The sequence below is a fragment of the Lynx canadensis genome, chromosome B2 (genome assembly GCF_007474595.2).
Source record: "Lynx canadensis isolate LIC74 chromosome B2, mLynCan4.pri.v2, whole genome shotgun sequence".
NCBI lineage: Eukaryota > Metazoa > Chordata > Mammalia > Carnivora > Felidae > Lynx > Lynx canadensis.
This window is the reverse complement of record NC_044307.1, coordinates 41,820,536-41,847,398: the sequence shown is the minus strand read 5'-3', so window position 1 is coordinate 41,847,398 and position 26,863 is coordinate 41,820,536. Positions and strand designations below refer to the sequence as shown.

General features: G+C 50.5%; 4 protein-coding genes across 5 annotated transcripts in view; 3 read left to right on the top strand and 1 right to left on the bottom strand.

Moving 5' to 3' along the window:
* The window catches only part of XPO5 (exportin 5), a 49,331-nt gene extending 37,134 nt beyond the window's left edge, over positions 1-12,197 (top strand). Inside the window, exons 21-32 of the mRNA XM_030315589.1 lie at positions 1,844-1,944; positions 3,720-3,816; positions 5,270-5,406; positions 6,056-6,153; positions 6,709-6,755; positions 7,203-7,300; positions 7,860-7,922; positions 9,061-9,143; positions 9,603-9,710; positions 9,845-9,982; positions 10,163-10,327; positions 10,491-12,197. Coding sequence (XP_030171449.1) covers positions 1,844-1,944; positions 3,720-3,816; positions 5,270-5,406; positions 6,056-6,153; positions 6,709-6,755; positions 7,203-7,300; positions 7,860-7,922; positions 9,061-9,143; positions 9,603-9,710; positions 9,845-9,982; positions 10,163-10,327; positions 10,491-10,628 — 1,273 coding nt within the window. The 3' untranslated portion in view covers positions 10,629-12,197. The remainder of the gene's footprint in view (positions 1-1,843; positions 1,945-3,719; positions 3,817-5,269; positions 5,407-6,055; positions 6,154-6,708; positions 6,756-7,202; positions 7,301-7,859; positions 7,923-9,060; positions 9,144-9,602; positions 9,711-9,844; positions 9,983-10,162; positions 10,328-10,490) is intronic.
* Positions 12,198-13,237: 1,040 nt separating this feature from the next.
* POLR1C (RNA polymerase I and III subunit C) lies at positions 13,238-17,171 on the bottom strand. Its single transcript, XM_030315592.2, has 9 exons — positions 17,083-17,171; positions 16,897-16,968; positions 15,331-15,438; positions 14,962-15,094; positions 14,554-14,673; positions 14,311-14,463; positions 13,987-14,136; positions 13,761-13,877; positions 13,238-13,612 (listed from the first exon to the last, which is right to left on the bottom strand). Exons 1-9 carry the CDS (start codon positions 17,149-17,151, stop codon positions 13,494-13,496), a joined length of 1,041 nt encoding a protein of 346 aa, XP_030171452.1. The 5' UTR covers positions 17,152-17,171; the 3' UTR covers positions 13,238-13,493.
* A 125-nt stretch (positions 17,172-17,296) lies between these two features.
* YIPF3 (Yip1 domain family member 3) lies at positions 17,297-21,715 on the top strand. Of its 2 annotated transcripts, XM_030315590.1 has the most exons (9): positions 17,298-17,523; positions 18,137-18,334; positions 18,531-18,637; positions 19,944-19,989; positions 20,129-20,221; positions 20,370-20,501; positions 20,699-20,812; positions 21,011-21,134; positions 21,227-21,710. In XM_030315590.1, the coding sequence occupies exons 1-9, from the start codon at positions 17,443-17,445 to the stop codon at positions 21,373-21,375; spliced, it is 1,044 nt and encodes a 347-aa protein (XP_030171450.1). In that variant the 5' UTR covers positions 17,298-17,442; the 3' UTR covers positions 21,376-21,710. The 2 variants fall into 2 exon arrangements, with proteins under 2 accessions (XP_030171451.1, XP_030171450.1); XM_030315591.1 differs by lacking the exon at positions 21,011-21,134 and having other exon boundaries at positions 17,297-17,523; positions 21,227-21,715.
* Positions 21,716-23,851: 2,136 nt separating this feature from the next.
* Positions 23,852-26,765, top strand: LRRC73 (leucine rich repeat containing 73). Its single transcript, XM_030315588.1, has 6 exons — positions 23,852-24,130; positions 24,759-24,919; positions 25,262-25,384; positions 25,773-25,873; positions 26,021-26,243; positions 26,392-26,765. Exons 1-6 carry the CDS (start codon positions 23,859-23,861, stop codon positions 26,460-26,462), a joined length of 951 nt encoding a protein of 316 aa, XP_030171448.1. The 5' UTR covers positions 23,852-23,858; the 3' UTR covers positions 26,463-26,765.
* Positions 26,766-26,863: the final 98 nt, after the last annotated feature.

Below are 26,863 nucleotides of genomic sequence, written 5' to 3'. Positions count from 1 at the left end.
GACAGAGAGAGAGCATGAACGGGGGAGGGGCAGAGAGAGAGAGAGACACAGAATCGGAAACAGGCTCCAGGCTCTGAGCCATCAGCCCAGAGCCTGACGCGGGGCTCGAACTTACGGATCGCAAGATCGTGACCTGGCTGAAGTCGGACGCTTAACCGACTGCGCCACCCAGGCGCCCCTCATTCAGCTTTTAAAGGGAAGGAAATTCTTCAATATGCTACAGCATTAATGAACCTCGAGGACATTGTGCTAAGTGAAATAAACCAGTCACAAAAGGACAGATCCTATATGGTTCCAGTTATACAAGATGCTTAGTATGGTCCGAATCATAAAGACAGTATAATGGTTGCCAGGAGCTGGGGGAGAGAGGAATGGGGAGATATTGTTTAATAGGTACAGAGTTTCAGTTTTATAAGCCAAAAATGGGGGGGGGGTGAAGGTTGCACAACAGTATGAGTGTATGTAGCACCACTGAACTGTATGCTTAAAAATGATAAATTTGGGGGTGCCTGACTGACTCAGTTGGTAGAGCATGCAACTCTTAATCTCAGGGTTCTAAGTTCAAGCCCCATGTTGAGTGTAGAGATTACTTAAAAATAAAAATGTTTTTAAAAAATGCTCAATTTTATATGTATTTTACCCAAATGGGAAAAACGGGGGGGCATAAAGCCTACTGGAAATATCAATGTGAGCAAGTCAGCCACAGACTGGGAGAAGGTATCTGCAACCCATGAGTTGCAAAGCACCAGTATCCAGTGATTCAACAGACTCTCGCACATGTACCCAAGGATACCTCTGCAGAAAAGCTCATTGCTAGAAATGGAGACAAACTTACTAGCTCTCAGGGGAGACATACTGGAATTAATTGGTATTCTAAAAGTTTAAATGATTGTACTGAGTGTAAATGGTTAGGTGTACAATGTTGAGGGTACCTGGCTGGCTCAGAAGAGCATGCAACTCTTGATCTCAGGGTCATGAGTTTGAGCCCCATGTTGGGTGCAGAGATTACTTAAATAAAACTGGAAGAGAAAACAGTGCTGAGCATTTTTTTTAACTTAAATAAGCATGGTCTAAAATGATCTGGTCGGTGTGCTGCTTAAATATTTAATCCTGATGGTGTCTCTTATGTAATTTTCTCTCTGTTTGAAATGTTTTTATAATTAACTTTTAGAAGAAAAATAAGTAGATATGCTCTCTGGCTGTAGATAGATGGTTCAGTGGTGCCGTTGGTTATGGGCAAGGGGCTGACATCTGTGGATGGCAGGTAGCTCGGGCCTATGGTCATTGCTCCCTAGCCATGCACAGCCAGTGAGTGCTCCGGTGAGTCATTTTGGTCTCATGTTGGGAACTGTGACTCTTCTTTGAGGAGGCAGAAACAACTGTCAGAGCATTCTAGGGTCCATGCTCTTAGAGTGAGACCCAAATATCTGAAAAGTAGGGGCATTTTATTACCTTCTCTGTGTTCCTGCCTATAAAAACACAGTGCCTCTGACATTTCATCCTATGTCACCTGCAGCCTGCAAATTGGGAGTGTTTAGGCAATTGTCTCAGGATTAAAAGAATTTCCCTTTCTGGCTTTAGACTGTGAGGCCATCCAGCTGTCTGTAGGATTTGCTTCTCGTCTTGATTGCTTCTAGGTGTTGAATACTATACAACCAAATACTCTATTCCTGTTTCCAGGGAAACATTTAAATGTTTATACCCTATTTTCTTTTCCCTGCAGGGAGCAGTGTTGACAGGGAGATCCTGTCTAAAGTATTTCACCTGAATTACAAGGTGAAACCCATTCTTTCCTTCTGCAGCAGACTAGGAAAAGTTCACATAGTATCCTTGTTTCTTGCAGAACTCACAATACTTTATATGCACCAGAAATGCTAGCCAAGATGGCAGAGCCTTTCACAAAGGCTCTGGATATGCTTGAAGCGGAAAAATCTGCTATTTTGGGTAAGAAATCTAACTTTTTTTTTTTCTTGTCTTGAAGTTTGCCTTATCTCTCACGGACTCCTCAGGCAGCTTCAGTGTGCTGTGTGTCATCACCTCCTTCTCACCTAGCACTACTTGACTGTTTTTGTCATGGAGTTCCTACAGGGTCTCTAGGAACAAGTGTGTTTACTTCATTATCTTAGCATATAGAGGTCTTTGGAGGCTGTTTCTCCCCTGTGTTAACCCTGTGTAGTGGCGTGTGTCAGAGCCTTTAGATTATAAATAAACCACGGTTTTCTGCCATGAAGGATATTAGCATACTTTCCTGCTTTCATATGTGAAGAAAAAAGGTGTTAAAATAGTTAAGTTCAAATTGCTTTAATTAGCAAAATATTATGTGTTACCAAAAATTTCAAAGGAATAGATCCTAAACCATGTTTCCCATTTGTTACCTTGATTTGAATGTTGCTTTAACTCATTCTTCCCATTAGCAAATAACTGTGCAATCGTGTGACATGTGCTGTGAAGGAAAGTGGCCATGTGTTTATTGGGAGACCTCACCCAGTGTTGGAGAGGAGTCAGAAGACTACCTCCTAGTGGAGACTTGAAGGAGGAGTAGGAAAGATCTCATCAGGCTGGGGGGCAAGAGAAGATGTTGAGCATTGTGGGCAAGCAGAATGGCAGGTAGAAGATCCCGAGGCATGTAGGAAAGAGCTTGGTATGTCTAGGGAATAGAGAATGGTGACTCATGTGGCTGGAATAGAGAGCAAGGCAGTGGTTAGAAGTTAGAGCCAGAGACATCCAGTGTTGTCTAAATAAACCGTGTGCCCATTTCTAAAGCTTCATGCTGGCTCACCATCACAGTCCCCACAGTATCTTTTCATTCCCAGCCATAACCTCTGCCTGGGCCTAGTTGTGATTAAGCAGTGAGCATTCCCCAGCCGTGACATTCATGAAAGGAAGGGTGTTAGTTTGCCTTTCCGGAACTTGTGTCTGTCTCGGCCTACATGGTCCTGGATCATTTCCTGTAGCACCACTGCATTAAGGTCCACATTACAGGGGGAAAAAAAGAAGAACTTCCAAGAAATATCTTGCAATCAATTTAAAAAGTAGCTGTCGCTTTACCACCCATCACCCTCGCCTCCAGTCAGCCATTCAAACTAAGCCAGGAATTCCTGTTGTAGAAATAGATGGTGACCCAAAACGTACTAGAATGGACAAACAGTTCCCCTCTAGCAGCTTCCAGCCATGAGCAAGACTTGAAATATAAAACTGTCTCTGATGGGATGTATAGATCTTTTGGATCTTATAGAACTCTTAAATTATACTATGATTAGTTTTCATTTTGGGTTTCATTAGTTTCATGATCAGATCATTTTGATCTGCTATATATCTTGGGCTTTTGCTTAAAATGTTGCTTGAAAAAGAGGTTCCACAACTGAAAAAGGGAAGAGGGCATTCCCAGTGCTTTTGGAGAGATCATTTTGAGCTGTCATTGTGTGTTTTGGTAGAAGTCCCATCTGGAGAAACCCCCCAGCAAAAGTTGGAGTGCCCAGGTCTAGTCTGAAGTCCTGCATACTTAAATAGTTTCCACCTTTCCCCACCAAAACAGTGTTGTAACAGTCACTTTGAGGGAAGCTCTTAGCACCTCCAGCTGGTAGAAGACTCAGCCAGCTGTTTTGCATTTACAGCACTTCTCACCCCCACTTCCAAACCATATCTGCCTGCTGTAGGGTGTTGGCAGGTAAGACCCTTGGCAGCAGAACAGCATGTTCCTGACCCATCTTTCTCCGTAGGATTACCTCAGCCCCTCTTGGAACTGAATGACTCTCCTGTCTACAAAACAGTCTTGGAAAGAATGCAGCGTTTCTTCTGCACCCTCTATGAAAACTGGTAAGGAACTGACGCTATCTCCCCATATTTTCTTTTTATTTCTTTTTATTTCTTTTTAAAATTTTTAATGTTTATTTTTGAGAGAGAGAGAGAGAGACAGAGTGTGAGAGGGGGAGGGGCAGAGAGAGAAGGTGACAAGAATCCAAAGCAGGCTCTAGGCTCCGAGCTGTCAGCACAGAGCCCGATGTGGGGCCCAAATTCACAAACAAGTGAGATCATTACCTGAGCCAAAGTTGGACACTTAACCAACCGAGCCACCAAGGCGCCCCTCCATATTTTCTTTTTAGACATGCATAGTAAAGGAATGTCATGGATAGGACTTTCGATGCAGAATTCTAGTGTACAGGTAAGATGAAGCAAGAATTTGACAGGAGACCAATGATTGTAGTGTCACACCAAAATGAACTGGCTGGCTTTCACGTGTATGCTTTTTTATAATTGTCATAGTGCCTCAGTCCTAGCCATGACTTGAGTGAGATTTTATGCCCAACTTGTCTGCTTCCAGTGCATAAAATGATGAGACCACAGTATAAGATACAGTGAGTGGTGATGCATTTTCTCAGAGCCCTCACTACTCATAGCTGCTTTTTTTTGTGAGAGCATGAGCAGGGGAGGGACAGAGAGGGAGAGAACCCCAAGGAGGTTCCACACTATAAGTGCAGAGCCCAGCTCAGGGCTCGATCTCAAAAATGGTGAGATCATGACCTGAGCTGAAATCAAGACTTGGACACTTGACTGACTGCCACCCAGGCTGCCTCTGGAGGCAGCTAGCCGGACTTTGTCTTTGGGTCCTGGTTGTAGGATGGGGAGGTAACTTGCCCTCCTGTAGCACACCACACTCCAGGCATTGTCCTTAGTCACCCACCGCTCCAATCAGCCAAGCTAACAAAAAGAGAATCTTCATTGACAATCCATATTGCTTATGAAGTAATGATTGCTATTGTTGCTCTTGGGTGCCAACATCTGTCTTTAAAAAGATGCTACATCGGGGCACCTAGGTGGCTCAGTCAGTTGAGCATCCAACTCTTGGTTTCAGTTCAAGTCATCATCTCATGGTTCATGGGATCGAGCCCCATGTCAGGCTCTGCACTGACAGCACAGAGCCTGCTTGGGATTTTCTCTTTCTCTTCTCTTTCTCTTTTTCTCTTTCTCTTTCTCTCTTTCTCTCTTTCTTTCTCTCTCTCCCTCTCTCCCTCCCTCCCTCCCTCCGTCCTTCCCCCTGCCCCTCCCCCACTCACACATGCTCTCGTGCTCTCTCTCAAAATAAATAAACATCTGTCAAGTATCTAAGCTTAAAGGTGGGTGGGGGTGTGTTACTGATTAAGCTTAAGTTCTCTTAAGGAGTAAATGCAGTTTCTTTTCTAGCTGAGAAGTGTAGACTAGAAATTCCTGGGGCATTCAGAGCTAATAATAACAAATGTGGGATGTAAATGCTGTGGTTTTTCCCTTACAGTTTCCATATCCTAGGGAAGGCAGGTCCTTCCATGCAGCAGGACTTTTACACCGTGGAGCACCTTGCTACTCAGCTCCTCAGCTCGGCCTTTGTCAACTTGAACAATATTCCCGACTACCGACTCAGACCCATGCTTCATATCCTTTCCAAAGTCCCTAGATAACCCAGAGGGCCAGAAGATTGAAGACAGGAACAGCTGTCAGACACCGGAGGAGGCAGAGCTGAGCAGTGTGGAATAGATGGAATCCTTTATCTATGCGTGTGATAACCACATTAAACAGACAAAAAGATTCATATAAACGGCAGGAAAAATATGAAGACAGTCCAGGGGTCTTGAAAGTGTTCTCCTGAGGGGTAGATCTTGACCATCCCACTTCTTGGAAATGTGAAAGATAAAAGCTTTTATCTCTTTTCTGTATCCTGTCAGGTGCCTCCTCATACTTCATTCTCATTTGGACTCTTTTCTGTTTTCGAGAGTATCTCTCTTCCCAGAAGTTACAAGGAGAATGGTAAAAGAGAGTTTATTATGAAGGTGTCCCTCTTCTTTTTTCCTTCCAGGCAAATAAGTGCCCATAATGGGCAGCCTGGGATTTCTGGAAAAGAGCTTGAAGAGTTTTGCCTGTTAAGACAGAATGTCCATGGCATCTTGCAGGTCCTTTGGGGGTTGACTCTGCCCGAGGGCATAGCCTGCTGCCTGGCAGGTTTCCAGCCTGGCAGGTGAGGGGATGCCTTGGAATGGGAGGGGTATGTGCTCATGTTCTAAAACTTCTTAACCTGCCGCGGCATGGGTCTTTGTGAAGCCTCTGGTGCTCTTCTGTCCCCCAGAGCACTATGAAGCCCTGGTGTCTCCAATCCTTGGACCTCTTTTCACCTACCTCCACATGGTAAGAGATCGGTCAGAAAGGATAGCAAAGAGGCCTCTTGGGCAGGTTGGCCTCTCATGCGTCTTGCAAGTCAGGAGTTCCTGAAAGTATTTCCTGGCTCTGTCCAGATGGCCACACAGCTGTCCCACTCCAGCAGACTTTCCTTGCTGCAGTGGATTGAGCACCCCCGAGAACTAAACTGGTTTGGTTGCCCTTGAAGACCTGCAGACTCCACTTCTGCTCCTGACCTCCTGTTAACTGAGGAGAGGTGGTCAGGGGAGTGCTTCCCCTGGGTCTGTTTCCCTGATGGTGAAATTAAGCAGGAGGACCAGCTGGGTGGAGAACAGATGTGTCCAGAGAGACCTGGGAATTCTATAGTATTGTTGATCCTTTTGAAGCAAAGAAGTGTTTCGTACACTGTCCTCGTCACTTTGTTTACCTTATGGGGTCTCCCAGGGCTCTGTCATTGAGATCTAGAATCATCCTTGGCTAATTCTAATCATGAAGTGGACTTAGATATTGTGTGTTCCAACCTCCTCACCACTACTGCCATTTATTTCCCTTTTGTTTTCCCAGAGGCTTTCCCAAAAATGGCACGTCATCAACCAGAGGAGCCTGCTGTGGTAAGGAACATCTCTCCTCCTGTGGAAGTACTGGCAGCCAGCTTTGGGGTGGGAGATGAGAGACAGTGGGAAGGGGAAGTTCTGCCATTCAAGGCTAGAAAGCACTAGGTTATGGTCATCCTCAGCCTGGATGGTAGATGGCTTGTCTGTGACCATTAGGCATACTCAGGTCAAGTCTTCATAGGGGGCATCTTCAGCTGCCTTAGGAGGATACTGAGACATCCTTATCCACTTTGGATTTTGATCCAGGACCTCTATCCAACTGGATATTGTCAAATAATGTCTTCCTCAGTGGATCGTTGCTGTCCGTTCCCAACATTTGTGTGAAATGTAGACCAAAGGGAGCCAGGAGAAGGAAATGAGCACAGAGGGTCTGGTTAAGGTCACTGTTTTCCTTGACCTTCCCTTTTGCACTCCCATGGAACTTGGCCCCCTGCTTTTCTGCAGTGGAGAAGATGAGACCGCAGATGAAAACCCAGAGTCTCAAGAGATGTTAGAGGAACAACTGGTGAGGATGTTAACCCGAGAAGTCATGGACCTAATCAGTAAGTGGCATATGGGAATTAGGGGTAGTAGAGAAGACTTTTTCTAGAAGAAGAACTGGTCACTCACCCAACTCCCTTAAGGCATGTTTTACAGCAATACTGACAAATTAATTAAGAAATAATTAGATAGAAACCAGATAGTCAAATCAACTTAAGGACATTCTACGAATTGCAAAGCAAGAGGAATTTCGATTAATGGTAGGGGTAACTTCCTAGTTTTGTCAGAATATGGAGAATTCTTAATTCTTAGACATGAAGATGCCCAATTTTCTTTGTTGGTCATTTCATTTGTTTGGGATCCAGAATAGACCAAGGATGTATCAGGCTTCCTCTTTTGGTCACTTACTCTCCGAGAATCCTATAATTTCTCTCTAGTTAGCTGAACTTAAAGAGGGACCAGAGCAGTCTGGTCAAACACCTCTGTTTCTCCTGGTAAAAGTGATTTTGTGCCTGGACAGTGTCCCACTTTCCCCCATCTTCACCTGCCTGAAGACCGTTTGGAATTCATTGGCCTGAGGTGGCTATTGTTCAGTCCAGTAACCCCACTTTCTTGCTTTAGCGGTATGCTGTGTTTCAAAGAAAGGTGCTGACCATGGTACTGCTCCCCCTACAGATGGAGATGGTAAGTGAGCTTGTTTGGCCCTCAGAGGTCTGCCCTTAGACTCCTAAATATCATCCCTTTTGTAGCCAGGTCAGTTCCTGTAGAACTAGCAGTTTGGGGTGGGTGAGATGTACATCTAGCTTTTCTCTCTGTTGGCTCTTTTGCTGTGTTCCTCCGGCATACTCCCACCTCAGAGCTTTTGCACTTGCTATTTCCTCTATTAGGATAATTTTCCTCCCAACTGTATACGTGGCCTGTTCCCCTGCTTCATTCAGATACTCTGCTCAGTTGTCACCTCTGAGAGGTGTTCCATAACCAACCTATAAAAACTAGTGGGGTGCCTGGGTGGCTCAGTCAGTTGAGCATCCGACTTCAGCTCAGGTCATGATCTTGTCATTTGTGAGTTCGAGCTCTATGTTGGGCTCGCTGCTGTCAGCCTGTCCACGCAGAACCCGCTTCAGATCCTCTGTCCCTCTTTCTGCCCCTCCCCCACCCATTCTCCCTCTCTCCCTCTCTCTGTCTCTCAAAAAATAAATAAAACATAAAAAACAACCCAGCCACGCTTATTCTTCCTTTGCTTTATTTTTCTTCATAGCACTTATCACTGCCTGACATTATTTTATTTCACTTGTTCATTTGTCACCTGTCTTCCTCATTAGAATGTAAACTATCAGGGAAGGGACTTTTTCCTATTCCTGTTACATCCCCAGTAACTAGGTGTCTGCTACAGTGGGGTCCTCATTTTTAAGTAACTGTCCAGAGTTTCCCACTATTTTCTCTTTTTTTTTTTGTTTATTTTTTTAAGAGAGACAGAGTGTGAGTGGGGGAGGGGCAGAGAGAGAGGGAGACACAGAATCTGAAGCAGGCTCCAGGCTCGGAGCTGTCAGCACAGAGCCTGACACAGGGCTCAAACTCATGAACCGTGAGATCATGACCTGAGTGGAAGTTGGATGCATAACTGACTGCAGCCAGATGTGTCTCTAGACCTGCCATGAGCTGGGCTTCTACACCCTTCCATGAAGTTGGGGGGCTGTCCAGGACTACTTACTTACCAGTCAGCCCAGGTTACTCAGGTTTCCTTTACTTGGTGGACTTCTATCAGAACAGGATCCTCTTCTCTGTTCTGAAAGGATGAAGCTTAATATCTCTCTGCTTACAGATGAAGAGATGATGGCCACAGAGGTAGCCCCCTCAGCCATGGCGGAGCTTACAGACCTGGGCAAATGTCTAATGAAGCATGAGGTGTGTGGAGGGGACAGGTGGTGTTTTTCTCCTTTCCTGGTATGGCACCAGTTTCCACTTTTCTCAATCTGTGATGCCATCAAAGAATTTTGGGGGGCTAATGCTGCTTTATTAACTTCCTGGTTCCTAAAGCCTCCAGAAAGCAGTAGAAAAGGTCAAGGTGTCTCCCATGCTAGCATGGGCAGAAGCTTTCAGAAAAACACACGGGCACACTGTGGTGTTCAGCCTCCCCCAGGCCTGAGCTTGGTCTCCTTGCACATTGGTTTTCACTTCTATATTGGTGGTTTTTTCTTCTTTTTGACTGCTTGATATACACAGAGAGGAAGTAAGTTTGTCCTCAGTTGCTATTTTTGTCATGTTCCTCCTCACCTGTTAAAATCCCAGCTCCTCATGTATAGGAATATTCAGAAAATTAATGTGTAAATTTTCTCATTGTAATCCTTCATCCTTTTCTGCTAGGATGTTTGTACGGCGCTATTAATTACAGCCTTCAATTCCCTTGCTTGGAAGGATACTCTGTCCTGTCAGAGGACGACCACACAGCTCTGCTGGCCTCTGCTCAAACAAGTATGGTTATTCACCCCTTCTCACTCCTTATGAAAGGCTGGGGTCATGAGGATTGACTGAATCAGTTGGAAGAATCGGGTTGCTGGGGCTTTCAGAGAGTAATCCTTTGGCCCTGAGCACAGCTGTGTCCCCAGGTGCTGTCGGGGACACTGCTCGCAGATGCTGTTACATGGCTTTTCACCAGCGTGCTGAAGGGCTTACAGACGCACGGGCAGCACGACGGCTGCATGGCTTCCCTGGTCCACCTGGCCTTCCAGATATACGAGGCACTGGTGAGTGCAGAAAGCACAGAGCAGGGCTGGCTGCAGCTTCATGTTGAGGGGCCTGCTCCCAGGCAGTTGGGCCTTCATAAAAGTAGACAGCTGCCCGAAGAGGTGGGTGTGGTGGGGTCATAGGAAAGGTGGCAAAGCCCAACCTACCCCATTGAGTGGTTTTATATCCCCACTCCACAGCGTCCCAGGTACCTGGAGATAAGAGCTGTGATGGAGCAGATCCCGGACATACAGAAGGACTCTCTGGACCAGTTTGACTGCAAGCTGTTGAACCCCTCTCTGCAGAAAGTGGCGGACAAGCGCCGGAAGGACCAATTCAAACGCCTCATTGCTGGCTGCATCGGGGTAGGTCTTGCGCCTTCCCTGGTGCTCCCAACCAGCTTGACCTACCCTAGTGGTCTTCTTAGACCATGTATACAGGCAGACCGGACACCAGCTGTAGTCATAATCTTTGAAACAACCCACTACTCGGGGCCCAGCATCAATTCTTTTCCTTTGTTTTCCACAGAAACCCTTAGGAGAACAGTTCCGCAAAGAAGTCCACATTAAGAATCTTCCCTCACTTTTCAAAAAAACAAAGCCAATGCTGGAGACGGAGGTGCTGGACAACGAGGAGGGCGGCCTGGCCACCATCTTTGAACCCTGAATCAAACTTTTGGGCATTGTTCCTTGGCCTTTATTGTCATCTCTTCTTCCCCTTCATAGCTAATCTCTAGGCCCCTCTCCACCGCCACTTCACTTTCCACCATTGGCAGCCTGGAGAGAAATCCAGGTCTGGAGCTGGAGAGAGTGGGCTCTGTGCAAGGCACAAGTAATGATACCTAAGGTATCAAGAAAGGGAGTTTGCGCTCACACCATTCTGTCTAGATCTCCCATCATTCTACTTGGAGTTTCACCTTTTCTAAGAAAGAAAAGCTAGAGCAGACTGGCCCTACTCCCCAAGCCCTCCCATCCCCATGTAGCCATACACCTGTGTAGAGGGGTCACTAGGGGTGCTACACCCAACACTGAGACTAGCGGGGCTTGCACAAGGGCTTGGTCCCGCACTACTTACGCCAGAGTTTCGCCTGGGCCACTGCAAGTCCCACTGAGTCCCTTTGCTGCTGGGCTGGTGGAAAACCTTCCCCATCCCTCAGGGGCATGTCTGGGTCAGGTGCTGAGTGCTGAACTGAATCTGGCCAGTTTCCTTTCTGTTTTGAGCAAGAATCTGGTCACCTGATGGGATCCATGGTACAGACTACTGCTAGGCAGTGTCAAGTGTGGTACCATCAGGGACCAGCGCTGGGCCACTCTCTGGAGTACTTTCTGGCATCCCCTTATAGAGCTCATACATATTCCCTACACAGTCCCTCAGTGTGGGTTCCCCAGCCCCAGGGTCCACTCAGGCATAAGAGCCACAGTACCCTATCTAGTGTCACGTGATGCCATTGGCATCTGAGGATAATGCACACCAGCTAGGCTATGTCTGTGACAAGCAGCTGGCAAAGCCACTGGTCTTCTCTCCTAGGACTAGTTGAGTCCAGGTGCCTTCAAAAATCTCCTGGTCTTTTGGGTCCCTGGTCACTTCTCTCATGGACCATTTCCAGAAGAAAAAATATGCCTTCCTGTCATAACCTGTATTGTGAGGCTCCACTCTGTTCTCAAGGTCACTAGATGGCCCTGTAAGCAGAGGGGATGTGAATGCAAGACCCTAGCCTTGAGGTCACTACTGGCCATATACAGGCTTCATTTATACAGAAATCATATAGAGTATGTCTGCATTCTGTACAGAGACCTGTCCTCAATCCAGTCCACTGATAACAGTTTTGGTAAGGACTGTGCAGAACAGCCTGGGCTCAAGCTCCACCTGTGAGCTGGTGGTCCCTGGGCAGGGTCGGAAAGAGGCCAACCTGGGGAAATGGGACTTGGAAGTTCTATGTAGCTGTTTCTATGGCACAGGTTTGCCCCATGCCCTCTTTCCGGGTGGTGCTTTGGGCTGCTTCCTGTTGACTATGAAGGCCATCTCAAAGCATGTTTCCCTCCAAACTTGATGGCTGCCTACTCCTCTCTATGGTTGGGGCTGTGGAGGGCACAGTTGTATTTATTGTGCTGTAGTATTTTTAACATCCTGTGACTTCATGCTAGAAGTTTTCTATTGTTTATAGAACCTTTTTGTAGAAACATTAACTCTAAAGCACATCTGCATGTCAGTAAAAATCTCAGTTTCATACAGAAAGGTCCCCATCTGCCTTTTTCAAACCAGTGACATACTCTAGGGTCATTGCTCCGGAGCATTCTGCTAAAGGGACTGGACAGAAAGAACTGTGACCATGAGCCTGCTGTCAAGCTTTCTCAAACAGCATGCCAGCCAGAAAAAGACCTCTATTCCTGACAGACCCAGACCAAGCAGCCCATACCGCTCTCCCAGTGTTTTCTGTGGCCACTAGACTGGACTCTGAGGGACTGTCCAAATGGAACTGCTGCTGTTCCTTGTGTCACTTTTTTTAAAAGATTTTTTTTTTTTTAATGTTCTATTATTTATTTCTGAGAGAGAGGGAGACACAGAATCCAAAGCAGCTCCAGGCTCTGAGCTGTCATCACAGAGCCTGATGCGGGGCTTGAACTCACAAACTGTGAGATCACGACCTGAGTGGAAGTCAGATGCTTAACCAACTGAACCACCCAGGCGCCCCTAAAAGATTTTATTTTTAAGTAGCCTCTACACCCAACATGGGGCATGAACTTACAATCCTGAGAACGAGAGTGGCATGCTCTACCAACTGAGGCAGCTAGGTACCCATCCCTCCTTGTGTGACACATGATAGCCATGTGACTTGATGGGTACGGACCACCCCCTTTCCTCAGAAACTTGTAGTAATCTAGGAAATGGATTAAGTGGCGCAAACAATTTTCTGTGGTCTGGCTGAGCCCCCAAAGACCACCTCAATTTGGTAGGTTTTTTGGTTTTGTTTTACCTGAGCGTGTGAGCAGGTGAGAAGGGCAGAGGAGGGGAGAGAATCTTAAGCTGGCTCCACCCTCAGCACAGAGCTCAACGCGGGGCCTGATCCCACAACCCTGGCATCAGGACCTGAACCAAAACCAAGAATCAGACATTCAACTGAGCCTCCCAGACACCCCTGGTATCTCTGATGAGGCTTCAGAGGACTTGGCCCTGACCTGCAGTAACACCCGAACCCTGTGTTCCTAAGTGCCAAATAATGCCAAACCTCTTCTAAGGTGAGGCCCCATATATTGGGGCTAAAACTCCAGAAGTAGTCTCTGGCAAAAAGATTTTTTATTTGGATGTGAGTTTATTTACATTAAGGCCTTACAAAGGCAGGAAGTCACATTTTGTGGCACATTTAACAAAATGTATTGACTGAAAATAAGGCTGGGATTGTCCCAGAAAACCCAGGACCTGCAGTCACACTGGACTCTAGCAGTCCTGTGACCAGCAAGTCAGGACCCAAAATCTTCAGCTAGGATACTTGAGTATCCAAGCACAGCCATGCCGGTAAGTCCCATGCAAACCTCAGTCCATCTGAACTGCATCTAGTTCATCCAAGAACCGTTGGCACTTCCCCATCAGTACCTTGATGGCTTCACTCACTAGCACCTCTGGCGGCAACACCCCTGTTGACTCGACAGAAACTGGAAACCAAAGAGACACTTCAGCTCAGGCAGGGCTCGCAAAAGCTCCCATATTAAGCTACGCAGATTCTACATCTGGACTCTACAAAGAAGCGGCAGCACCAAAGACCTGCCCCACTTCACCCTATGCCCCCAACCTGAGACTCACAGATATAGTGGTCCCGAACTCGAGCAAGTCGTACAACCTTCTTTAGCTTCTCGTTCCGGAACACTTCTCTGCTGAAGGTATCTAGCCGGGGATTGGCAACTCTGGCCACCTTTTTACCTAGTGAAAACAAACCGTGTTCTAAATACACGAGCCCAGAGCTTTCACTTATGCTACCTTCACAGTAAAGTTCAGGTCCTGACCTGAACGGGTATCCCAAATGTCATACCTTGGACTTCCTGCACCTCAATAACACCAGGCGAGAAGCACCGCCTCAGCTCCTCCGCTGCATCCCCTTCCACAGGCTCAAGCAGGGTGATGTCTGGCAGAAGCCTGTAACTGGCTGTTGCCACAGGTGAAAACTTGGCATGATCCTTGCCTGGAGGGAAGAGAATAAAACAGCCCGGGGGGAAACCTTCACATTCTACAAACCCCTAACGGCAGAGGCCCACCAGCTTGCTCCTTGTCAGGACATCTCAGCTGAGCCCTTCAGTCACACCTCACTCCACTGTAATCAAACCACTCTGCCCAGGACAGCCAACAAAGTTCTTACCAATGCCCTTGACACAGTGCATGAGTAAGTCAATCTCCTGGCCAGGCCGTAGCTGAGCGATGAGAATATCATCATGCACTGGTCTGATCGTGCCCTCTGGGAAGAGGTCAGCCTGATTCCCCAGGGGCACCCATGTCATGTGCCTGGTGTACACTGGGGAAAGAAGCACGTCAGAAAAGCCTCACTCCTTAAAACCAGCACCTACCAAGAAGTGGGCCTCTTGCTTGCCCTACCACTACTTACCTTTATGGTTCACATAGAGTTCATTGGGGTCAGAGGAATCTTTAGCAGCATGGGGGTTCCGAGTGCACCTGACCTGAAGCCGAAACTGTAGAGTATCTATCTCTGTACCTTCTTCATCTCCTGCACAAAGGGAGAAAGTAGAAGCTGTTAAAGAACTAGTGAACATTTGGGTGCTAGGCACTATGCTGAGTGCATTAACTTCAATTTATCATTTAGTCTTCCGGACAAGTTACAGTAGGCAAGGGCAAGTGTTCACACAGATAAGAACAGATACACACCACAAGATCAGTAACGTGCTCGAGGTTATACAGTAATCAATCCAGGATTTGAACACAGGCAGTACGACTCCAGAATCTACTTCAGAAGAGAGCTGCTCCCATTTTCCCAAAATTTCATTTTCTCTCTCACCTTGGTTCCGATATTCAAAAAGACGGGGATCAGCATGAATGGGAATGAGCCCCAAGCGATGAGCAAGGATCTCATCCTGGACAATGGACGTGTTGTTGTACACCAGGACCTTTTCCACAGCCATGGTTGGCACCTGCCCAAGAAAACAGAATCGTTCTCCAACAAAGACCCTACAGATTCCCCATTTACTCCCACTTCCTGACAGGGGGACCTCTTCCTAAAAGAAGAATTGCTTAGTAAAAAGTTTATGAGGAATGCTCAGCAAAACTGCAAGAAAACTAAAGGAAAGGGGCACCTTGAGACAATTCTACAAGTATGGTGATGGCACAGTTTCCCACGCAACTCCACCTTTGTCACCAAAATAAATACCTCAGCTAATAAAATGCGCCGAAAAGCATTGGCAATGGCTGCATCAATTCCCACCATGTCAAACTCCAATGAGTTTTCATCCAAGTGCACTACATCCACACGAAAATTCTGCGGGGACAGAAAAAGCACTAAATGAAGCCTGCTCTCTGGAGTCAACACCTTCCCCCCTGGACATTCCTCCCAGTGTATTAACATTCGCATTCACCCAAGAACCTCCCTTTGACCAGGTGTCCCTGATAAATGTTCCTTTCTCCCCCAATCCCTTATTAGGCTCTTGAAAAGTTTCCCTGTTTTCATCCTCTACTTATGTAAAATTCTCTGTAATGTGGCTTCCAGCCCAACTATCCTCAGAAACTATTCTACTAGAGAACAGGCTTCCATACTGCTTAATGGAGTTGACATTACTCAATCCTTATCCTACTAGACTTCTCTGCTGCATTCAGCATTGATAGAATCCCTTCATTTTCTAACTCTGCCTTGACTTTTGAGTACCAATCTTCTGGTTCTCTTCCTCCTTCTCTGACGAATCCTTCTAAATTCACTTTCTTCTACCCACTTCACCAATGTCACTATTTCCCAGGTTTTTCTGTCTCCAAGATGACCTCAATCACACTCATGGTTTTAACAACCACATATACTAAAAAACCCCAAATTATATCTCACTTCTGATCTCATTTCAAACACACCTAGTACTAGCCTGCTAAACTTCTCCATATACAGGAAACTTAAATGCAGCATCATTCCCTTCCCCTAGATCTATTTCTCATCAGTAAATGACACCACCAGCCATCAAAGCAGCTCCTCAAATTAGGTCCTTTTATATTTCCTCCTCAAAGCCCACACCAAAGCAATTATCAAACTTACCTTCTATATCCCTTTTGCTCTATTTTCCTGATTACAATCTTAGTTCATGTTTTCAACCTCAGTTCCTCTATGCAATTCTGTCACAAATCTGACTGCCCTATTGGATCTTCAACTCGTTCTGTCCCAATCATTTAGGCTGCAGATCATGTCCACTTCAGAGCTCTTCAAAAACTCCCTATTACTTACAGGGTCTAAGATGCACTTCAATCTTGCCTACCACTCATGCTCCCCATTTTACATTCTAGCAATAATAAACTGCTTGGACGTTCCTGGAACACAGTTCACAAAGCCTTTATAATTTCGCTTCTAGTCTTAGTCCCTCCTCACCCTTCCCTGTTGTCAGATTCTACTCATCAGGGCTCAATCCAGATGTCATCTTCTTCAGGAAGTAAATCTTCCATACCGCTGCCCCCAACCCCATTCCCCTTCTGGATTAAGTGCCTTTGTGGGATCACCCCATCCCCGGTTGTCCTTATCTCTATCACAGGCCTTTACCGCATTACACTGGAATCACTTACGTACGTTCTTCTCCCACAAGACTAAACATCTTGCTCCTCGAACAGGGCAGAAACCGTGTACACGAAGCGCCTTAGCACATTGCTCAAACGTTTTAGGAACGGAGCATACCACAAGGGCTGCTTCTGAGGCACGGGCTGCCCAGATACACGGTCGGTTCTTAACGCCCTCTCCAAATCCACGTACCTTCTCGAAGCGGTCTTGGTCCCAGGCATCATCATAACCCGAATAGTTACCAGGAAAGTCAGTGGTATGAACCTAGAGCAAAAAGACGGGAGTCTGCGAAAGGGCAGGTAGGGCAAGCCCGCCCAACCCCACCCCATCCCTGTCTCACTCTCATTTTCCTTCCCGAGTTCAAGGCCATGGGCTTACATTGCGAACCCCGAACTCTCCTAGAACCACGCGGGTCCGCATTTCTTCCACCGCCTGAGCAGCCGCCATCTTCAACCCCTCCACGTGACTAGGGCAGCAAACTGGCGCCCGCGTCCCCCACCTCCGTCTCCGTGGCAACGCACCCGGGATCTAAGTATCGCGAGACTCTGCCCAGACTCCGTCCACGTCCCCAGCTTCCGGAAGTTTTGGCTAAACATCCGGGTTTCTCCTTTTTGCGTTCCGGTTGAACTCACCTCTCTTTCTCGCCCCTGGACATCTCCCTCCTTCAGGCCCGCGTCTCTCCCACTCCTCCGCGCGCTGGACTAGCGCGGGCTTCAGTGACGGGAGCCCTCGAGGGACATGGCAACTATAGCGGCGCCGGCCGGCGGCGCCCGAAGCGGGGCTGGTCCGGAATGGGGAGGGTTCGAAGAAAACATCCAGGTAATCGCCCCAAGGCTCCGGCTGCTACCAGCCCCGGGGCTGGCAATCGCCCTGAGGTGTCGTGGAGACTCTCCCTCGGAGCTTGGAAATCTGTTCCATTTGCAACACTTGTTCCCTCCTTTGGATCTTGGTATACACGAAAGTCTGTGGGACTAGTGCCGACCTGAAAGGTCCAGCCAGAGGGCCTCAGCTCTCTGCGCCCCGCTGCTCTTGCTTTCCAGACAAGTTTGTGTTGGCCGATCGGGGTCAGGCATGGCGAGGGAGCGGGCGGTATTCACTGGCACTGGCTAAAACCATGCTGTGTGCACAGCCTGGTTTGGGGGTTGGAAAAGACAAAGGAAATGGGTACTTTTGCAGCCCTCTGAGAATTTAACTGGGAAGGTAGCAGAAAGACATATATGCAAGACAGGGAATGGGTTTCCCAGGCTAGAAAAGAGAACCAGACAACCAAGCATTCTGAGAGCAAATGAGGGAAAGAGAGCGGCCTGATCTATGGCGATTCCAAGCCATACCCCCAGCAGTGGACTAACAAAGTCCCAAACCCTGCGACCAATAGGAGGACGTACAGGTGGAGCAGAAAGATCTTGCACTCCAGAAGCCATTGTCTTCACAGGGTGGAGGCTCAGCTGTGATTGACATGGAGAACATGGATGATACCTCAGGCTCCAGCTTCGAGGACATGGGTGAGTTGCATCAGCGCCTGCGCGAGGAAGAAGTAGATGCCGATGCAGCTGCTGCGGAAGAGGAGGATGGGGAGTTCCTGGGCATGAAGGGCTTCAAGGGACAGCTGAGCCGGCAGGTGGCTGATCAGGTAAGCAAGACTGGATCCCTAGCAGGTGGAAAAGTATGCCTAGGCAGGCCGCAAGTTCTGAAGTTGTGTTGAAGCTCACCCCACGTTGTCTGACCCCATAGAACCATGTAGAAATCCAATGGAAAATAAGCAACGGGGACTATAGTCTAGGGTCTCACAATCCCAACCCACCCCACTTCTGTCTTCCTTACTTCAGATGTGGCAGGCAGGGAAGAGACAAGCCTCCAGGGCCTTCAGCTTGTACGCCAACATCGACATCCTGAGACCCTACTTTGATGTGGAGCCTGCCCAGGTGCGAAGCAGGTGAGGATCCTTCTCCTAACACCTAATCCTTCATCCAAACCACAACCAGATACCAAGCCCTTAGGCTCCCCTCTTCATGGCCCCACCAGCCCTCATCATTGCACCTGTACCCCAGCTACACTGTATGTCTTACCAGTCACAGAACAGGACATGGTGATAACACATTGCCTTCCTCCTCTTCCTTGTGTAGCAAACTACTCTTCTTCTCTCAACACCTAGCTCAGATGTCACCTCTGTCCCCCATTCCTCAACCCCATTCCCAGTTTGTCCTCTCCTGGTGTTCCTACAGAACTCTGTGCTTTCCTCTAACAGGTGACACTTGGGTGATGCTGATTCCGGGTCAGTCTCCCCAGAGACCTCAGAAACAAGCTCAGTTTTATTTAATTTATTTTTTTTATTCCCACCACCAGAACAGTCTCTGAACCACAATATCAGCACATAGTTTTGAATGACTTTTCAAGAAGTGGATCTAATTTTGGTTTGGATCTTTTGTTCATCCTTTAAGCAATATTTATCAAATACCCAGTACCACTTAGCAGCCATTTATTAAGCATTTGCTCTGTGCTGGACCCTGTAATACTTAGGTCTCATTGAAGACAGAGGGTGAAGATAGCTGGGAGCCTTGCCTTCGAGTGCAGTTACAATAGAGCATTTATTTGCTCTGATGGAACACCCAGAAGGGACACCTGACCCAGAGTAGGTAGAGGGTGGGACAGGATAGGTTTTCCAAAGGAAGTAAAATGAAGCCACAATCCAAGGTATTATTAAAAGTTGGCCACCTAAGAAGTGGGCAGAAGTGACTTGTACTTTCATTCCTTCTGTGTGGAGTTTTCATACCAGTTCACATGTACTTTCCGAGACGATGTTCAGTGGTGCCTGGAGAAATTGGTAAGCAGGAAGATGCAGGAGACACACTGGTTCCCTCCAGTAAACCTTTCCCTCTAAACCTCTCCCAGGGCTTCATCATCACAGCCCTGAATTCTTGGCATTCTCTGCTGAGGTTTGCCTGTCTTTAAAGGGGAGCAGGTCAAATAGGTAAATCGCCAAGCCCTCTCACAAGGCCCAGGTGGGCTTTCTGAGTTCTCCATATTGCTTCTGCATGTTAGCACAGTATCCGAAGGATGTCCTTCCTGGGAGCATTTTTAGGGACAAGGAAGTTATTTTCTCATTCCTTGTCTGTCTTTACTACCCTCTTTTCCCTTTGCCATCTAGCATGTTCTCTGGAGTTAGAGATGTAATAAGATTCAGGCCCTCCAGAACTTCATAGCCTAGGGCTACTCATCTCTCCTCTCCCCTCTTCTCCCAGGCTCCTGGAGTCCATGATCCCTATCAAGATGGTCAACTTCCCCCAGGTGAATACCCAAGGTAGCATGTCTGGAAGAGCTGGGGGAGGCATGAGGGCAGAGGGTGGGGCCACCAGGCAAAGCCAAGGAAGACATAAACAGAAGAGCCATTGTACCCTCCAGCCTGAATGAGTTGGTATATTGACAGAAAATCGCAGGTGAACTCTATGGACCTCTCATGCTGGTCTTCACGCTGGTTGCCATCCTCCTCCATGGGATGAAGACATCTGACACCATTATTGTAAGCAGGACAAAGGACTTTGGGGGGTGGCTGAACTAAGTTGAAAGCTGCCCACGATGGAGTGAGGTAGAAGCAGCCCCTGAGGAAAGCCCTAGGTGAGGCTGAGTCCAGAGGCCTCCCAGGACTAAGCAGAGCCTTCACTCCACAGCGGGAGGGCACCCTGATGGGTACAGCCATTGGCACCTGCTTCGGCTACTGGCTGGGTGTCTCGTCTTTCATTTACTTCCTCGCCTACCTGTGCAACGCCCAGATCACCATGCTCCAGATGCTGGCATTGCTGGTAAGGAGTCCAGCATGGTGGTGGGCAAGGGTGGTCTTAAAAAGAGCAGCCAGGCCTTGCTCTGCATCTGTCCTAGGGCCCCAGGGCCTGGAATGGGATGAGCTGGCCAGTAGATCATTTATTTCTCAGAGTCTCCATGAGAGCTCAGAGGCCAGCCCGGCCTGAGTGATTTTCCTCCCCACCATTTTCTTTCCTAGGGCTATGGCCTCTTTGGGCACTGCATTGTCCTGTTCATCACCTATAACATCCACCTCCATGCCCTCTTCTACCTCTTCTGGTTGCTGGTGGGTGGACTGTCTACTCTACGCATGGTAAGCTGGGCAAGAGGTTGCCAAGGGTGGGCTAACCTCCCAGGGAGTTAGGGAAAACCGCCCAGACCTTGGGCTGAGCCCCACAAAGGGCTCCAAATGGCTAAGAGCCCAAAAGTGGTTCTGCTCTGGGTAGGAGTGTCTTCTCCACACTGCTCACTTTGAAGCTAGGCCCTCTGAGCTGTATTCCTGTGGCCCTAGGTGGCAGTGTTGGTGTCACGGACTGTGGGCCCCACACAGCGGCTGCTCCTCTGTGGCACCCTGGCCGCCCTACACATGCTTTTCCTGCTCTATCTGCATTTTGCCTACCACAAGGTGGTAGAGGGTAAGTGACAGGAGGGCCTGAATGTGGGGGAAGGGAACAGCTTCCTCGGGCAGGGTCGAGCCAACTCTCACCTTCCATTCTCCTCCTTTCAGGGATCCTGGACACGCTGGAGGGCCCCAACATCCCGCCTATGCAGAGGGTCCCCAGAGACATCCCTGCCGCGCTCCCTGCTGCTAGGCTTCCTGCCACCGTGCTCAATGCCACAGCCAAGGCTGTTATGGTGACCCTGCAGTCACACTGACCCCACCTGAAACCCTTGGCCGGCCCCCTCTCCCCCCATCTTCGGAGCAGAGGAAGATTAAAGAACAGTATTGATGACATGTGTCTTTTTGATGGGGTCTGCAGCTGCCTCAGAGCTGTAGCCACTTAAGCAACTCCCTGATGCCTCTCGGGGCTTCTGAAGGGCACAAGGCCAGGAACCCCTGGCCAGGACTGCAGGGCTCTGCAGCCAGGGCAGAAAGTGGGTCAGCTCCTCTGAGGCCCTCTCTCCACCTACTCCTTCCTTCCTCTTTAACTCTCCCACGGTGTCTTGCTAAATATAGACTTGGTAATTAAAATATTGATTGAAGTTTGGAACTGCAGCTGCCATTCCAGTGGTCCTCCCTGCCACCCTACTTCCTATACACTTTGCTGCTTTTCTGTCACTGGTGGTAATGGCACGTGTTCTCTCTTTTATACCCTCATCCAGGCAGGATGATGGTGGGACAGCCCAGACTACATTGAAAGCAGTGACTGAACCTGGAACCTGCCCCTGAGGGCAGGGGACACCTGACCCATGGAGCAGCAGGGAGGCCTCAGACACAGGAACCATTAAGTCTGATGGAGGAGTGCACCCAGCTTGAGTGGGCTCAGCCTCACTCGGGACACCAATGGAGCAGTGACAATTGGTCAAAAACTTCAGTTCAACCCCATGTAATTACAAGGTTCTTATGTACCTGGCCCATTGCCTAGGGATAATTTTCCTGTGGGAGCTCACATTTGAAGCCAAACTTGGCTTTGTGCTGGTTATACTGGGGCCAGAGGAACAAAGCCATCGGTTTCTTCTGTCCTTTTCAGGAGTGCTATTCGTTCCTAAAAACAACCAGCACCCCAAGCATAGCACCATCCACCCCACCATCCATTTAATCGGCTCTACTTAACGAGTTAAATCAGGTGGTTAATGAAATAGAATTGTCGACCTCCCTTTACTATGCTTATTTTTTTTTTTTTAACCTTTACCCGAGTTAATCTGGGTCAGCATCTTTCCCTCCTAGTAAAAGGCAAGAAAGATGTGCCCTTCATTTGCCCTATGTGGCCCCACGTTGGGGGCACTTTGTCCACTTGGTGATGGTGTGGATCAGGTAACATGGGGCCTCAGGTAACTCAGGTGACATGCCGTTATGTGGACAGAGTGCGAACAGAACAGCACTGTGCACCCTCTGCAGTGTACTCTTCTTGAAAGTTCCAGCCCACTTAACAGCTGTCACCACTCCTGGTCGCCGAATCTAGCACGCCCTTTAATTGGGCTACCCCAATGTCACAGGTACGGAGAGGCTCGGTTACTGACGTCAGCATCTGGGGAAGGGGTGGCACCAGCACCCTGCACCTACTTGAGGCTCACCTGGCCCAGGGACCCTTCAGGGTGCCCGTGTGCCTGGCAGCTACGACCACCTCTGCCCGTGGCCCCCGAGGCCTCCGCTGCGGAGCAGCCATCTTGGCGAGGGGCGAGGGGAAGTGCTCACCTGCCGCCCCGCCCCTCTTCAACGTGCGCGGCGCCGCTCGTCAAGGAGGGCGGGCGAGGCCCGGATTACGGGGTCGTGGGGGTCTCCAAACTGGATGGGAGGGCGGGCACAAGATGCAGGCGAAGACACCGAGGGTCTGGCCCTTAGAGAGAAGGAACGACGGCGGAATGGGCAGAAGCAGCTGGTAACAGTCCCAAATGCCACCTCCACGTGACGTGACTGCCTTCTCCCTGCCACACCCCCTGCTCCTCCCAGGCCTGAACCCTACTACCTACTTTCCGAGTGGTGTTCGGGCCCACGCCCAGGGGAAGAGCGGCCCCACCGCTCCAGAGCTCCCGGTGTGCGCAAACCCGGGGCCGCGTGGCCTAGGCCGGGCAGGGGGCGGGGCGAGCGGCGGTGACGCGACCGTTGCCATGGGAACCCACCGCCCGCTCAGGCGCAGGAGCCGCAGCCCCAGCCGGTGCTGCCGCCCGCCGCCGGCTGCCCGCTGCCCGCTGCCCGCCCGCCCGCTTCGGGCTCTCCCAGCGGGGCGGTAGGGGAGCCGGGCTGCAGGAAGGGAGAGAGCAGATGCGGCCTCCGAGCCGAAGCGGGTCCCGCATGACCTGAACCGAGGCCCCTAAGCCGCCGCAGCGACCGCGAGGAACGAGGACAAGCGCGAAGCAGCGCCCGCCTGGCCCCGGACCGCGCGCTCCGGCCCGTCTCCCAGACACGGACGGCACGGTCCGCCCCGACCCCAGCGCCGCGCGGTCTCAGCCCAGCCGGCGACCTCAGCGCCTCCGCAACCTCCGCGGGCCCCGAAGCTCTTCGCCTTCGCCGCCGCCGCAGCCGCCGCCCCCGCCCCCGCCGCAGCCGCCGCAGCCGCCTGCACCTCTGCCACCGCCTCTGCCCCCGCTCCGTCCGCGACCCAAGCCCAGGCCCCGACCCCAGCCGCGACCCCGCCCTCGGCCCCGCCAACCTCGGCCGCGGCCCGCGCCCCGGCCCCGGAGGCCCAGCCGTGGGTACGATGCTGCCCAGCTCCATCCAGATTTCGGGGGAACCGCTGTCAGGCGCCGAGGTGCGGGACATCTGCCGCGGCCTGCGCGACAACGCCGTGCGCCTGCTCTCACTGCGCGGCTGCCGCCTCTGCGACCGCGACTTCGGCCGCATCTGCCGGGCCCTGGCCGGGGCCACGTCCCTGGCGCAGCTCAACCTTAACCTAGGCGTCGTGTCCAGTCCCAGCCGCATCAAGCAGCTGGCAGAGGCGCTGCGGACCAACCGCTCCATCCAGTCCCTCTTGTGAGTGCGCTCCCTCGCAAGGGGGTCCCGGGCACTGCATCCCTCTTCACACGCCCCCTGCCACCGCCTGTTCCTCCACACACCTTCCTGTAGCTGTCTCTGCACCAGCCTGCCTTCTCACCCCTGTACACCACCTCCCCATCCCTCTGCCCATGCCTCCACGACCCCCTCCTAGCACATCCCTTACCTCCGGGCTTTGCACCCGCAGCCCCACCCCAAATGCGATGGGATACCCACCCCTTTCTGGCAGGGCACGTGTACCTCCCCACCTAATCACCGGCCTTGACTTCTTGGGAGCAGCTCCTCAGGTCTCAAGAAGGAACTCTGCTGGGGATTAGACCCCTGCCCCTACATTTGCCCACTGAAGAATCCCAACCCACCAACCCACCACACTCTTCTGTGCTCTGTCCTGGATCTCAATCCCTAACCTAGAAAAGAAGCCAAATTCCCCTTCTACCTGTATTCCTTTAGAATCTAGAATTTTCTTTCTCCCTCCCCAGGGCCTCTCCCAAGTGCTATGACAGGTATCCTTCTCACCTTTAGGGCTCACATAAGGGAAGGGGATCCTTCCCTTACAGATAGGGCTGATGACTGCAGTGACCTTTGCTCTCTGGTCTCACCCCCTCAGCCTACATGGGAGTCCCCTGACAGATGCAGGGCTGGCCTTGCTGAACCCAGCCCTGGCCCTCCACCCTGCCCTTGTGGCTCTGGACCTGGGGGACTGCATGCTGGGTGATGAAGCCATCAACCTCATCTGTGGCCTCCTCCCCCCAGATGGAGCCAAGTCAGGTGAGAGAGAGGCCCTGCTGAGGGCATGGGCTGGTATGGCCTTGATGAAAAAACCAGGTGCAGAGAGCAGGGGGTGTGGTCCAAAGCTGAGGGCTCTGAATGTGGGTGAGAATGTGTTTTAAATCCTCTCAGGAAGGAGATGGATTGGGGCCTCAGCAGAACAGAGACTCAGGCATCCAGGCTGCAGTGGACAAGGAAGGCATGTGTCTCAAATGGCCCTGGAGCTCTGTGGTGGGGGTAGGGTGGCTCTCTGCCACCAGGGAAACCCCAGAGATCCAGGGCAGGGGAGGGGCTTGAAGAGGAACAGACTCCATCCTGGTTTCTCCCTTCGATTCTGCCCAGGCTTGAAGGAGCTAACGCTGAGTGCCAACCCTGGCATCACCCCTAAGGGCTGGAGCCGCCTCGCGATTGCTGTGGCCCACAGCTCCCAGGTCCGCGTCCTCAATCTGGACTACAACCCCCTGGGTGAGGCTCAAGGAAGCCCCCTGCGAGTCTCACCACCCCATCCCCATCCAAGAGCTCCAGTTCAGGACCCTTTGGTTGTCATGGTAACCCCACCACGGTGGGGGGTGGGGAAGGAAGGGGGATCTGGAAGATAGCAGAGAAGCCGCTTATGTGGAGGACCAAATGACCAACAGGTGCATCAAAGTATCCATCACCACCCCTGGGCCTGGCTTGCTTCATCGGTTCACTGGCCACAGTGCCCCCCTATTGGCCACCTACCAACTGTCAGCATTTGCTGGCGCGGGGGTGGGATCTAGGGTTGTTAGGACACTGGGGAGGCTGTGGGGAGGAAGGGTTAGCAGGCCCGCTCACGACTGCAGGTGACTGTGCATGTGTGCTGCCTCCCCAGGTGACCATGTGGCAGGGATGCTGGCTGTAGCTGTGGCCTCCAGCCGCACCTTAGAAGTCCTAGACTTGGAGGGCACAGGGCTCACCAACCAGTCAGCTCAGGTGAGAAGTTTTCATGTCTGGGTATGGGCTCGAGGTGGGGGTGCAGGGGAGCTCACGTGTCTGTGGACATACTGAAGGGGTGGCAGGCTGGAGTGTGAAGCCGCCTTAACTGTGTTCCTCCTCTTCCGCATTCTTCCCCCACCTCAGACCCTGCTGGACATGGTAGAAAATTACCCCACGGCTTTGCGGAGCCTGGTGTTGGCTGAGAACAGCATTAGCCCAGAGCTGCAGCAACAGATCTGTGACCTCCTCTCAGAGGGAGAGGAGGAGGAGGAGGTGGCGGGAGGGGCTGGCGACACCCAGGAACGAGAGAGAGGGCGGGAGCCTGCTGCCCACCAGAGGAGCAGCAGCTCCTGGATGTGCCCCAGTGGTAAGAGCCCCGAGGGTTGATCAGAGCCAGATCTGGAAGAGGCCCGGGACCAGGGAGAGTGGGTGTGGGAAACCTAGGCTGTCTCTCACCAGATTTGTGTCCCTGGTGGAATGAATGGCGGTCTGAACACCCCTCTGCCCTTCCACAGATCCCAGCTCTCAGATGGTGCTCATGACTTCAGGACTCGGTGACAGTCTGTTGGCTGAGACCGAGATGTGACTCTCCACTTGGGCTTCTGCACATCATTACATTTTGTCTACGTCCCCAGCACCTTGTCCCAAATATCAGGGTCAGGCCCTGGGGCCTGGGAGGGAGGGAGGGTGGGGGGTGGCTGGGGCTCTGGTAGCTCCCGGCAGTGGTGGGAAGCTCTGGAAGCTGACTGAGCAACAGCCTCGGGGGCACTTGAACCCAAGGCAACGCCTCTGGACTTGTTGGCAGCTCTGGCTGCAACCCGCTGGCTCGGAAGAGATTTTATTAACTCTACAACCTGGTGTGTGGCTGTGGTCCCTGGGGGGCTGGCAGTAGGGGAGGAATTGGAACTATCAGACACTAGGGGGCAGTGCCACCCCACAGCCCAAGTTCCAGGCAGCATCCACTGGCTCCAAATATCTAACAGGTCA